Source organism: Aethalodelphis obliquidens, unplaced genomic scaffold, assembly GCF_003676395.1.
Source record: "Aethalodelphis obliquidens isolate GAN/ISIS:26980383/991018 unplaced genomic scaffold, ASM367639v1 scaffold46, whole genome shotgun sequence".
NCBI lineage: Eukaryota > Metazoa > Chordata > Mammalia > Artiodactyla > Delphinidae > Aethalodelphis > Aethalodelphis obliquidens.
In genome coordinates this window covers 15,871,945-15,886,612 of record NW_020837990.1, presented here as the reverse complement: position 1 = coordinate 15,886,612, position 14,668 = coordinate 15,871,945, and the positions used below count along the sequence as shown (strand labels likewise).

General features: G+C 36.4%; 1 protein-coding gene across 5 annotated transcripts in view; it reads right to left on the bottom strand.

The window, feature by feature from the left end:
- Window positions 1-14,668, bottom strand: part of NPAT (nuclear protein, coactivator of histone transcription) — a 53,523-nt gene that overhangs the window by 21,250 nt on the left and 17,605 nt on the right. For 3 of the 5 annotated variants that reach the window (XM_027082398.1, XM_027082399.1, XM_027082400.1), the window contains exons 3-7: window positions 6,207-6,267; window positions 4,868-4,940; window positions 2,111-2,151; window positions 1,367-1,591; window positions 318-399 (exon numbers count right to left, since the gene is read on the bottom strand). In XM_027082398.1, coding sequence (XP_026938199.1) covers window positions 318-399; window positions 1,367-1,591; window positions 2,111-2,151; window positions 4,868-4,940; window positions 6,207-6,267 — 482 coding nt within the window. Of the gene's footprint in view, window positions 1-317; window positions 400-1,366; window positions 1,592-2,110; window positions 2,152-2,553; window positions 2,919-4,867; window positions 4,941-6,206; window positions 6,268-14,668 lie in introns of those variants that run through there. The other 2 variants (XM_027082402.1, XM_027082401.1) reach the window with 2 other exon arrangements.

The window sequence follows — 14,668 nt, the reverse complement described above, 5'->3', positions numbered from 1 at the left end:
TTATTTATATTTGTTTAAAAGAATGCTTATTTCAAAAAATTTGAGTTAACATCAATTTTAAGATATACCTTTCTATATACCACTATAGAAAAAAAATATTTCTAATGAAACAGTGAATAGGTCAGTGATTATAAAACACAACCTGTTTTCAGGGAGGATAGACTGTGGGAAAAAAAAAGTGTTTTGAAATGGATATAATAGTAAATAGTCTCAAGTACTTAATGCAATCTTGTTACCTTATTCACAACGTAAATATCCTGGTGTAATTTTTTTTTTTGGAAGGTTATTGGAAACTTGTCCTTCTAAAAGGCATTTACCTTTTGCGTCTACCAGGAGACATTAAACTGGCATGAGTTTTCCTTTCCTGAGGACCAGGAATGATATTTAAAGCCTCTCCAGCTGTATTTCAAGAGAACAAAGCAGTAAGTCAAGGAAACTGAATAGTTTTCTATACTTGCATTAATGAAATAAATAGCACTACAAAGTGATTATTATTTTATATTAAATTCAGTTAGTATACACTGAGTGCCTACTCTGTGCAAGGCACGGTAGAAGATATTAAGATATATAAAACATAGTCTATGTGACTTAAGGTTTTATGATAAAATACAAAGTACAGTATACAGAATAGTCTCAACAAAAAATATCATGGCAGAACAGAATAATTATAAGAAGTATAAACTAAGTGTACTGGGTAAGTGTTTTTACCCAGAGGTGTTAAAGAGGATGGAGAAAAGATGGAAATAAGGGAGAACATAGTGGATGTCAATACATTTTACCTGTGCAGAAGAGAAAAGAGATTGGTCTAAGAACTGAGAGGTGGCACCTCAGTTCTAACCCCAACTCTGTTATTAACTAGACTTTTGCCCCTTAATATCATGTGTTTATAATAATTTCAAGTTTATAAGAAGCAAGAAGTATCAGATGATCCTAAGTTTATCCCTAGCTCTAAGATTCAGCCAGGAATATACAGGATTTTCAACAGGTAGAGCTGGAACAACATTCCTCATTCCAGCAGGACAGACTACCACGAACAAAGATAAGAAGGTGGTGAAATATAATGCACATTCCTTTTAAAATCAAATAACAGGGTCTTTTCTATTAATGAAGAGAATTGAGAACTAGAACAGAGTTCAAGGTTGGACTTCAGTTAGAACAGACATAAGAAGAATCCTAGATTAAAATGTTTCATAGATTTAATAATACGCATATTTAATGGCAGATTTACCTAATGTCTATTCTACTTCTAGCCTCTTATCTACTTTTTGCTATAATTTTATACCATGAATATAAAGACATTAGCACATCATCTCATTTATACAGTTTGATTAAAAACAAAATTTAAGAGTGCAGAATGTAAACTTACGGGTCATAGTGTCTTGTGACTGTGAATGGCTGACCACTACAAAATTTGACCTCAAAGGAGTTGAAATCTGGCCAGTTGGCCGAATAACTTGTGTAGCTGTCAAAGGAGAATCAGTAAATTGCCCTGAAAGATACGGTAAAGTCAGCAACTCTGAACTGACAGGAGCTGCTTGAGATGCAAGCCTTCTCTGCCGTTTGATTTCCGCAATTCCACTTCTTGTTCGGGCTGAAACACATGAGCATTTAAAAAAATTAACTCAATGTCAGAGTATTTTGGGAATTTTAAGAAGTTTACATGATATGTGTTCTACTACATGTTTAACATGGTGGATCTACGGACTGAAAAACAGCCCTTAAAAATATCAACTAAGTTTACATGATAATTTCAAAAGAAACAAACTAAAATTGAGTACATTCAAACTTTAAAAATCCAAGAATACATTTCTTCTGTAATAATTCACACTGATAACATCTCCACAAATTAGGAAACAGACTTATGGAATGAGAATTAAAAGATGTGAATACATGAGAGTCAATGAGAAAAATAAGGAATATTTAAAATGCATATTTTTACAATAAATGAAAATATTATTTCCTAATATGGTAACAGTACTTAGAAAAACAGTAGTTTAAACAAAATATAAACTTAGCATACATGTATTGTTAACTAAAATGTTCATCTGACAGTAAGTTTGAGTTTAAAGTAATTCTGAACATTATTTATAGTTTAAAGTTGAATACCAACCTCTCTGACTGGCAGCAAAGCCTGGGGAACTTTGCATGCTCCTAATAAACAAAAGTAGTTTGACATTAAAAAACTTCTGTTGCCGAATACATTCTGATTTAGTTACAGTCAGACTTTAAGTAAATTATGAGTCAAAAGGCAAGAAATCTCTCTCAGACAAAAAAGATAAGCACTTTTTCTAGGTAACCAAATCTTATTTGCTTTAGGAGAAAAACAATGGCATATAAACATACACACATACATAATTTTAATAACCAAGTTTCTATCCAGTGTAATAAGCATTAGAGAGCCTTGACATCCCACTATGAGTACAATTTGACTTGAATTTAGGAACTCAATATATTTAAGAAAGCTATATATAATATTTTACAATTATCAATTATCTTTTATAACTATAGAGATGCCTTCCCAGAGAAATTCTGATTTTACATATAACTCCATACATAAATACTTCAGAATCCAAGTTGATTTCAAAGGAGATCCTGCTTTCATCAAATTTATGACTATGACATTACTTCATGGAAGCTCTAAAGAAGGAACAAAGCAAACAGATAAGAAAATTCACAATACAAGCTGATTCTCCTTTTACTATGAACTGAAGTTACCCATGTATTGATATTTTGTAAACAGTAAGACACTGTGCCATTGTCCTCAAAAATCTGTCAAATAAATCTCTACCAACAAGAGCCACGAAACTTACCAAATCGAATAAGCACTTTTTTTTTTTTTTTTTGCCACACCCCATGGCATGAGGGACCTTAGTTCCCCGACCAGGGATGGAACCGACGTCCCCTGCATTGGAAGGCAAAGTCTTAACTACTGGACCACCGGGGAAGTCCTGAATAAGCAGCTGTTTTTTTTTTGTTTTTTTTTTTTTTGCGGTACGCGGGCCTCTCACTGCTGTGGCCTCTCCCGTTGCGGAGCACAGGCTCCGGACGTGCAGGCTCAGTGGCTATGGCTCACCGGCCGAGCCGCTCCGCGGCATGTGGTATCTTCCCGGACCGGGGCACGAACCCGTGTCCCCTGCATGAACCAATCTTGGAGAACACCTGGCTAAGAACCTTCTTCTTTTATGTAATACCTTGTCAATAAAATATTGCAGTAACTTATAAATAATCATAGGTGTTAATTAAACTGTGAATGTCTTTGAGGATGTTTGCAAGGCGAGGAAAGATGAGGGTCAGGAAAGGGGAATAAGAGTAAAGACGACTGGGCCTTCCCTGGAGGCACAGTGGTTAGGAATCTGCCTGCCAATGCAGGGGACACAGGTTAGACCCTTGGTCCGGGAAGATCCCACATGCCATGGAGCAACTAAGCCCGTGCGCCACAATGAAGCCCACAAGCCCTAGAGCCCACACACTGCAACTACTGAGCTGGCGTGCTGCAACTACAGAAGCCCATGCTCCTAGAGCTGGTGCTCCGCAACAAGAGAAGCCACCTCTGGATGGACCTAGAGTCTGTCATACAGAGTGAAGTAAGTCAGAAAGAGAAAAACAAATACCGTATGCTAACACATATATATGGGATCTAAAAAAAAAAACCAAAAAGAAGGTTCTGAAGAACCTAGAGGCAGGACAGGAATAAAGACGCAGACGTAGAGAATGGACTTGAGGACACAGGGAGGGGGAGGGTAAAGCTAGGACGAAGTGAGAGAGTGGCATGGACATGTATACACTACCAAATGTAAAACAGATAGCTAGTGGGAAGCAGCCGCATAGCACAGGGAGATCAGGTCGGTGCTTTGTGACCACCTAGAGGGGTGGGATAGGGAGGGTGGGAGGGAGACGCAAGAGGGAGGAGATATGGGGATATATGTATAGCTGATTCACTTGTTATAAAGCAGAAACTAACACCCCATTGTAAAGCAATTATACTCCAATAAAGATGTTAAAAAAAAAAAGAGAAGCCACCTCAGTGAGAAGCCCATGCACCGCAACAAAGAGTAGCCCCTGCTCGCCGCAACTAGAGAAAGCCTGCGCGCAGCAACAAAGACCCAACGCAGCCAAAAAAAAAAAAAAAAAAAAAGTAAGACTACCAAATAAGATGTGGTACAGAGTTACACAGACAGCATTTGGAGCCATTCTAGCAGTTTAAACTGAGGAAAGAAACAAGGCCCCTCCTTAAGTGGGGTATTCACTTGTAGCTGTCGGAGAAGGGTAAGAAACTATGGTTTTCATACTAGACTCTAGTTAAATAAGATACATTCTAAAATTGATACCCATTCTAAGGATGGTGAAACTGGCATTCCAAGGCCCTGACATATGTAGAAGGCAGATTAGTCCCATGTGATAATTCTAAAAGCAGAAGATTCAGAAGTATTACTATTCAAGTTTGTTTCTTTATAAGGGAAGAACAAAGGAGGCATGGATTCCACATATCAATTTTCTGCATGTGTAATGAAGATACAACTGTATAAGGGAAGTCACATGGGGCCCACGTTAGGAGATTTGCATTCACCAAGACTGGGACTAGATTTGTATTCAGCCAGAGATCTGCCTCTAAATTGTTATGGGAACCCGGGAGTGCCATTAATTTCCTCATTTTTAAACATTTTATTAAAATACACAACTTAATTTCAAATTATTTCAATCAAAGACAAAGAAATATCAATAACCTATAATTTCAAAATTAGATCAGTGTTATATAAATGCACAATGTAGGTCATAAGATTTATATGTGAAGTCATTCTTACACGCGCTTGCATTCCAAAATCATTATGCACATTCTGATAAGCTTATTGTATAAGCTTTTTATTACCTGATCTGAGAAAGTGTATGGTCTAACTTCTTCCACAGAGATGACAAAATTGCTGGGACATCATTTGATGTTTCTAAATCATAAGAGGAAACATTTCATAATAAATACATTTGGAGAAAATTCATCATTTAATTTGAACAGACACAGAAAATCAATAAGGAAAACTTATCTCTCAGCTGTTGACGTTTTGTTGGGAACTGAGAAATAAGCCTATCTTGTAAAAGAACTGCAAAGCTACAACGAGGCTGCTTTCTTTGCTCAAGCCATTGAGAATCAGATACAATACGATGGAAGAGGAAACTTGTGAAAACTATGCAGGTTTTTTAGATCAATAATTTTATATTTTCTTTGAAATAAAAAAGACAAACTATTTTAAATCTTTCTTCTATTTATCATGTGACATTTGAAAGTAAATTAAAATAATTTGATTTATAAATTAAATTTATAAAATTATACAAACCCCCGTGGAGTGTGGAAATTAGTTTTCTACATCCAATGTTTTCATGTACAAATCACCATGACTGCTCAGCAACTACTCTACTTAGAATTACAGGTAAAATTCCTCAGGACTAATTAGTCTTTTTCAGGATGTGTTCTAAAGCCACAATGATAGGAAATTCATAAGGTATTTAAATTCTTTACTATATACTTATAAAAGCTCAAACCAGAGAAAGCTACCCAACATAAAAGTGGGATATAAACCTTTGTATTGCAATAACATATTGTTTCTGAGGTCATTTACACATTAAACATTCCTGTAAGATAGTGAAAATAGTTTGGGAAAAGAAAATCTTCAGGCCCTGAACTTGAAGGCTTATCACTCTCTACAGTTTCTAGTTTTGTGATCTTGGAAGTTATCTGGCTTCTCTAATCCTCAATTTTCTGATACTTAAGAACAGGTCTAAACAATCGACAACTCTCACTGGATTATTTTAAGGACTGAGATAAAACCTATGAAAGCACATAGCACAATGCTGCAATAGACAGTACTCAATAAATGTTAAGCTTTTTAAAAAAAAGTTATCATTTACACTAATTCTTTACTGCTGAGTCTTTTCTTAACATGTTGTAAACTACAGAAATAACCAATATGAGAGAATAAATCTAACTTTCTCCTTAAGACACGAATTTAGGAAAGTTTTATTTTATACTTATCACTCAATAAAAATGAACTATTTAATTAGATATTTCACAGTAAATTTTATCTCATCATAGTTGACACAAGTTTTCTTATGGCTTTTAAGAAGTATTAATATCCTTTAAAAATTATTTCTAATTAAAAATATTAGCTAAATGCTGTATAAAACTAACAAAAAAATCCCTGAACCTGAATTCTTACCTTTTGCTTTCATAGCTACATATTCATTCAAAATTGTTGTCAAATTTTTTCCAAATAAAGACTGAAAAGAAAAAGATCAAGCATTACCAAAACCAAATAATACTACCAATAATTTCCCACTACAAAATATTTCACCATAAAAATTAATAAAAGATCTGGATTACAGAGTAGATGATAAAGAAATGGTGAAGAGCAGGTCATCAAAATGGAAACAGTCGCTTGTCAGGGGGTGAATCAAATCTTTTAAGGGTAAAGAACCTTGTCTGAATAAGATACTGTGACTGTTTCTTTAGCTAAGATAGTACAATGGCAGGAATGCAGTTTTCAGTTGGGAGGTAGGGATCCAGTCACACAAATGAGGACCCACTCCTAGTCTGCCCTTTCTATCCTGAATGCCATGTGGAACCTGCCAAAGAACAAAGTAAAAAAAATTGAGTGTAAGAGATATCGTTCCCAAGGATCAGTACCTTGCTATTTTCACTTCTACCATCTCATAAAGTCATTCCCCACTGCCCCCATTCCTATCAGTAATTAAAGGGCAGGCTTTTATTACCTCAAGTTTGAGGTCATATAATAGAACAGGGAAAAGCCAAGGATTTTTAGAGCAGACAGTTCTGGTTTTAAGTTCAACATTTACTGAATGTGTGAAAAATCACCCAGATTTTCTAAGGCTTACTTTCATATATAAAAATGACTTCCTAATGACTTAAGACATATGACTTCTTAATTAATACAATCTTTTGTGGTGAAGATTGATGATAAATGTAACATATCTAAGACAATGTCTAACACATAGGTGATTACTTCCCTTTCCCCTCCTGAACTTTCATAGCAGATCCCTATTTTATTCTTCTGTGTCATTAAAAAAATTTTTTTTTAATTTTATAATAGAGTATAGTTGATTAACAATGTTGTGTTAGTTTCCCTCCTCCCCCCCTCCCCACCCTGGTAACCGTAAGTTTGTTCTCTAAGTCTGTTTCTGTATTGTAAAAAAGTTCACTTATATCATTTTTTAAAAGATTCCGCATATAAGTGATATATTTGTCTTTCTCCGTCTGACTTCACTTAGTATGATAATCTCCAGGTCCATCCACGCTGCTGCAAATGGCATTATTTCATTTGCTTTAATGGCTAATATTCCATAGTATACATGTACCACATCTTCTTTATCCATTCATCTGCTGATGGACATTTAGGTTGCTTCCATGCCTTGCCTATTGTAAAAAGCGCTGAAATGAACATTGGGGTGCATGTATCCTTCCACGTTTTTCTCCATATACATATCCAGGAGTGGGATTGCTGGATCATATGGTAGCTCTGTTTTTAGTTTTTTAAGGAACCTCCATACTGTTCTCCATAGTGGCTGTACAAATTTACCTTCCCACCAACAGCGTAGGAGGGTTCCTTTTTCACACTCTCTCCAGCATTTGTTTGTAGACTTTCTGACGATGGCCATTCTGACTGGTGTGAAGTGATATCTCATTGTATTTTTGATTTGCATTTCTCTAATAATCAGCGATGTTGAGCATCTTTTCATGTGCCTCTTATCAATCTGTATGTCTTCTTTGGAGAAATGTCTATTTAGGGCTTCTGCCCATTTTTTGATTGCACTGTTTGTTCTTTTGATATTGAGCTGCATGAGCTGTTTGTAAATTTTGGAGATTAATCCCTTGTTGGTTGCATCATTTGCAAATATTTTCTCCCATTCTGTGGATTGTCTTTTCATTTTCTTTATGGTTTTCTTTGCTGTGAAAAAGCTTTTGGGTTTAATTAGGTCCCATTTGTCTATTACTATTTTTACTTCCATAACTCTAGGAGATGGATACAAAATAACATTGTTGCAATTTATATCAAAGAGTGTTCTGCCTATGTTTTCCTCTAGGAGTTTTATAGTATCCCGCCTTACATTTAGGTCTTTAATCCATTTTGAGTTTATTTTTTGGTATGGTATTAGAAAGTGTTCTAATTTCACTCTTTTACATGTAGCTGTCCAGTTTTCCCAGCACCACTTATTGAAGAGACTGTCTTTCCTCCATTGTATAATCTTGCCTCCTCTGTCATAAATTAATAGACCATAAGTGTGTGGGTTTATTTCTGGGCTTTCTATCCTGTTCCACATTTCTGTATTTGTGCCAGTACCATACTGTTTTGATGACTCTAGCTTTGTAATATCGTTTAAAGCCAGGGAGCCTGATTCCTCCAGCTCCGTTTTTCTTTCTCAAGATTGCTTTGGCTATTTGGGGTCTTTTGTGTCTCCATACAAATTAAAACATTTTTTTTTTCCAGTTCTGTGAAAAATGCCATTGGTAATTTGATAGGGATTGAATTGAACTTGTAGATGGCCTTGGGTAGTATAGTCATTTTGACAATACTCATTCTTCCAATCCAAGAACATGGTATATCTTTCCATCTGTTCATGTCATCTTTGATTTACTTTCATCAGCATCTTATAGATTTTGGAGTACAGGTCTTTTGCCTCCTTAGGTAGGTTTATTCTTAGGTATTTTATTCTTTTTGATGCAATGGTAAATGGGATTGTTTCTTTAATTTCTCTTTCTGATCTTTTGTTGTTAGTGTACAGGAATGCAAGAGATTTCTATGTACTAATTTTGTATCCTGCAACTTTACTGAATTCATTGATGAGTTTAGTTTTCTGGTAGCATCTTTAGGATTTTCTACGTATAGTGTCATCATCTGCAAACAGTGAGTTTTATTTCTTCTTTTCCAATTTGGATTCCTTTTATTTCTTTTTCTTCTCTGACTGCTGTGGGTAGGGCTTCCAAAACTATGTTGAATAAAAGTGGCAAGAGTGGACATCCTTGTTTTTGTTCCTGATCTGAGAGGAAATGCTTTCAGCTTTTCATCTCTGAGTATGATGTTAGCTGTAGTTTTGTCAGATACTGCCTTTATTATGTTGAAGTAGGTTCCCTCTATTCCCACTTTCTGGAGAGTTTTTATCATAAATTGGTGTTGAATTTTGTTAAAAGCTGTTTCTGCATCTATTGAGATGATCACATGGTTTTTATTGTTTAATTTTTTGATGTGGTATATCACACTAATTGATTTGTGTATACTGAAAAATCCTTGCATCCCTGGGATAAATCTCACTTGATCATGGTGTGTGATCCCTTTTACTGTATTGTTGGATTTGGTTTGCTAGTATTTTGTTGAGAATTTTTGCGTTTATGTTCATCAGTGACACTGGCCTGTAATTTTCTTTTTCTTGTGGTATCTTTGTCTGGTTTTGGTATCGGGGTGATAGTGGCCTCACAGAATGAGTTTGGGAATGTTCCCTCCTCTGCAATTTTTTGGAATAGTTTCAGGATAGGTAACTCTTCTCTAAATGTTTGACAGAATTCACCCGTGAAGCCATCTTGTCCTGGACTTTTGTTTGCTGGGAGTTTTTTAGTCAGTTTCAATTTCACTACTTGTGATTGGTCTACTCATATTTTCTATTTCCTCCTAGTTTAGTCTTGGGAGATTGTACCTTTCTAAGAATTCATCCCTTTCTTCTAGGTTGTCCATTTTAGTGACATAGAGTTGCTTGTGGTACAGTGGCTTCTGTGTTATTTAAAGTCTGAGAAGTTAAGGGATACACCTAATACTAACTGGATCATTATACCTTGCTTTATTTTTAGTAGCTAAAAAAACAATTGCTGAATGAATGCTATATAATGAAGTATGTCCACATAAATTCATGTGAGGTCACATCAAGAAGGTGGTTGTTTATAAGCCAGGAAGACAGCCTTCACCAGGATCGGAAACAGGGGCACTTGATCTTAGTCTTTCCAACCTCCAGAACCATGAGAAGTAAGAATCTGGGTGGTAGATTTCCTTGTAGTTACTAGGGTATTACTGCAGCTAGGCCCCCACAGCACACAGAGCTACACACACAGATATGCTAATCCACATATACAAAAAATCTGGGGCTTCCCTGGTGGCGCAGTGGTTGAGAGTCTGCCTGCCGATGCAGGGGACACGGGTTCATGCCCCGGTCCGGGAAGATCCCACATGCCATGGAGCGGCTAGGCCCGTGGGCCATGGCTGCTGAGCCTGCGCGTCCGGAGCCTGTGCTCTGCAATGGGAGAGGCCACAACAGTGAGAGGCCTGCGTACCGCAAAAAAAAAAAAAAAAAAAAAAAAAAATCTGTATTTCTGTATATAACTACACATATATTAAAATAAACTTCATAACTGATATCTCTGACTATATAATTTAATGCTACAGGTCTTATTTTTATGCTTATTTGTACTTTCTCTCTCACAGAGTGAGAAACCTGGCTCCCATTATCTATATTAATTTACTTGTTAAAGTTGCTAATTTAGAAGAATTCAGAAGAATTTAAGATCCATTCATGTTATTATATGAATCAATAGTGCTGATTTTTACTGCTTACTAGTAGGAATGTACCAGTTTGTTTATTCATTCACTTGCTGAAAGACATCTTGGTTATTTTCAGTTTTTGACCACCACAGATAAACATCAGCATGTAAGTTTTTGTGTGAATATAAGTTTTTCAATTTACTTGGGTAAATATCTGGTTGTATGAATGCTGGGTCACGTGCGGCCCAGTTGTTTAACTTCATAAACAACTGCCAATCTGTTTTGCAAAGCGGCTGTATGATTTTGCATTGTCATCAGCAATGAATAAGAGTTTTTGTTGCTCTGCATCTTTGACACCAAGAATCTGACAAACTTTAAAAATTGTTTTTTATAGTAGTCATTCTAATATGTATGTATCAGTATCTGACTGGGGTATTAATTTTCATTTTCCTAATGACTAATAATGTGGAGTATTTTTTTCACATGCTTATTGCCATTCCTGTATTTTCTTTGGGGAAGGGTCTTCAGATCTCTTGCCCACTAAAGAAAAAATTCAGTTAAAAAAAAAAAGTTTCCTATATATTCTGGGCACAATCCTTTTTTCAGAGCTGCAAATACTTTCTCCTAGCTTATGGCCTGTCATTCTTTTAATACTGTCTCTTATAGAGCAAAAATTTAAAATTTTTATAACATTGAATTTATCAAGTTTCCATTTTTCAGTCAGCGCTTTTGGCTTCATGTCTAAAAATTCATTACCAAAACCAAGATTGCACAGTTTCTCCTATGTTTTCTTCTGAAACTCCTATAGCTCTATGTTCTACATTTTGATCTATTATCCACTGTTGGTTAATTTTTGTATGAGGTATGTGTAAAGGTTTTTCTTTTTCTTTTCTTTTAAAAAAAATCTGGATGTCTAATTGTTCTATCACCACTTGTTGTTAAGATTATCCTTTCTCTAGTGAATTGCCTTTGTGCTTTTGTCAAAAAAATCACATTTGGACTCTCTATTTTGTTCCACTGATCTTATACCTATTTCCTAGTGCCACTCAATCCTGATTACTATTGCTGGTTAGTAAGTCTTAAGGTCGAGTAGTGTGAGTCCTTGAACGTATCCTTTTTAAGAACTGTTTGGGTTATTCTGCCACAACACTACTTAAGTGGTACTTGTGCTCCTACTCCAAGAGGCCAGCACTGTGCATCAGCAAGCTGGCAGCAGTAGTGGCTAGGTCTCAGACCCCCAGTTTGAAGGACAGCCCTGCCCACCAGCACACCCACAGCAGCTGTGGCCCAACCACAACAGGAAGCTGCACACAGCCCACACAGTGGATACCCCTGGAGCACCTGGCTCTGGTGACAGGGGGATTCTACCACTGAGCCCACCGGACACCTTCTACATAAAGCCACTCTTTCAAGACCAGGATAATACATAGAAACAAATACAGAGAGCTAGGCAAAATGGAGAGACAAAAGAATACCTTACAAACAAAATAAGATAAAACCCCAGAAAAAGAACTAAACAAAACAGAGATTAGCAATTTACCAGCTAAAGAGTTTAAAGTAATAGTCATAAAGATGCTCACTGAACTTGGGAGAAGAATTGATGAACTCAGGTGAGAACTTCAACAAAGAGAAAATACAAAAAAGAACCAATGAGAACTGAAGAATACAATAACCGAAGTGAAAATAACTACAGACAATCAACAGGTTAGAGAATGCAAAAGAATGGATCAGCAATCTGGAAGACAAGGTAGCAGAAATCACCCAATTAAAACAGAAAAGATTGAAAAAAAATGAGGATAGTTTAAGGGATCTCTGGGACAATGTCATGCACACTAACTTTCCCATAATAGGGATTCCAGAAGGAGAAGAGTGAGAGAGAAAAGAATAGAAAACCTATCTGAAGAAATAATGGCTGAAAACTTCCCTAACTTGTCAAAGGAAAAGACATCCAAATACAGAAAGCATAGAGTCCCATACAAAATGAACCGAAAGAGACCCACACCAAGACACATTATAATTTAAATGTCAAAAGTTAAAGAGAAACAGAGAATCTTAAAAGCAGCAAGTGAAAAACAACTAGTCACATACAAGAGAACCCCTATAAGATGATCAGAGGATTTTTCAGCAGAAACTTCAAATGCCAGAAGCGACTGGCACAACATGTTGAAAGTGCTGGAAAAAATAACTGAACAACCAAGAATACTCTACCTGGCAAGATTATAATTCAGAAGTGAAGGATACAGTTTCCCAGATGAACAAAGCCAAAGGAGTTCATCACCACTAAACTGACCCTATAAATAATGTTTAAAGGGACTTCTTTAAATGGAAAAGAAAAGGCCAAAACTAGAAATAAGAAAATTATGAAAGAAAAATATCTCACTGGTAGAGTCAAATACATAGTAAAGGTAGTGGATCACCCACTATAAAGCTAGTATGAAGGTTATATACGGTCTACAAGAGACTCGGTTGTTCAAATCTAAAGACACACAAAGAGTAAAAATGAAGAGATGGAAAAATATTCCATGCAAATGGAAATGAAAAGAAAGCTGGGGTAGCAATACTTGTATCAGATAAAACAGACTTTAAAACAAAAACAAAGAAAGGCATTTCATAATGATAAAGTGATCAATGATATTTTAAGTGGGTGCTACTTTAACAAAAATCAGCTATTGTCAATAAACCAATTCAACACAAGCAAATCTGATACTGGACTGCAAGTTAATGTTAAGAATGTGATTACGGGTTTCTCTGGTGGTGCAGTGGTTGAGAGTCCGCCTGCCGATGCGGGGGACGTGGGTTCGTGCCCCGGTCCGGGGGGATCCCACGTGCTGCGGAGCGGCTGGGCCTGTGGGCCATGGCCGCTGGGCCTGCGCGTCCGGAGCCTGTGCTCCGCAACGGGAGAGGCCACAGTGGAGAGAGGCCCGAGTACCGCAAAAAAAAAAAAAAAAAGTCGAATAAAAAGTTTATTGAGTACTTTTCTCTGAATACCCTCATTCTTTAAAATTATTGTCATTAAATAAATGAAGAGCCCAACAGTATCAAATCATTTGCAGTGAAGATCCAAAATCCCTGAAACTGTTGGGATCATATGGGTTATTTAATTTTTAAAAGCAGTTTAATGTTCACAAGAAAATTGAGAGGAAGGTACAGAGATTCTCCATAAACTCCTGCTCCAACAAATGCAATGCTCCACCTATTATCAGCATCACTCCCAAATGTGTATTAAATTTTAGTTTTTTTCAGATTTTGAGATAATGCCTATTATACCTGGACATAAACTGTGTATTATGTAATAACTCCTGTGGGGTTGGGGCAGCATCCCACAATCTAAAATTAACATTTCTACAACTAAGTGGATAAATAGTTAGAGAGTGGGATTTTTAAAACTATAAATATCAGTTCAGATTAGGTCCTGCTGCCAAAAGAGTTGTGGATTTGGATCACTCTTGTAAAATGTTATCATCAATTTGCTGATGCTGAGTGTGCACCTGGTAGATATTCAGTAAATTAGGAAAATCACTTCCTAATTCGTATCATAGTGAAAGCTGATTACAGTAAGTCCCTTATATATGAATGAGTCCCATTCCAAGAGCGCATTCGTTAAGTCCAACAAAGTTAGCCTAGGTACCCAACTAACACAATCAGCTATATAGTACTGTATTGTAATAGGTCTATAATACTTTTCACACAAATAATACATAAAAAACAAACACAAAAAATAAAGAAAACATTTTTAATCTTACAGTACAGTACCTTGAAAAGTACAGTAGTACAGTACAATAGCTGGCACACAGGGCTGGCTTGAGTCAAAAGGCAAGAAGAGTTACTGACTGGAGGAGGGAGAGGAGATGGGAGATGGTTGAGCTGAAGGATCATCAGCAATAGGAGACAGAGGGCAAACTACAATTTCACTCACGCCTGACGTTGATGGCACAGGTTCTGGTTCCTTGCTGGATTCAATTCCATCTATCCTCTTGAAAAAACGATCCAGTGATGTCTGGGTAGTAGCATTTCGCATCTTGGAAAGTTTGCAATTTGAAGGTTCCTATGTAGGGGACTTACTCTATTTCCCCTAGGCAGACACAGGGCTTTCTGTGTCACATCGTTAGCTATCCCCCTTAAATGAATGGATTAGATGT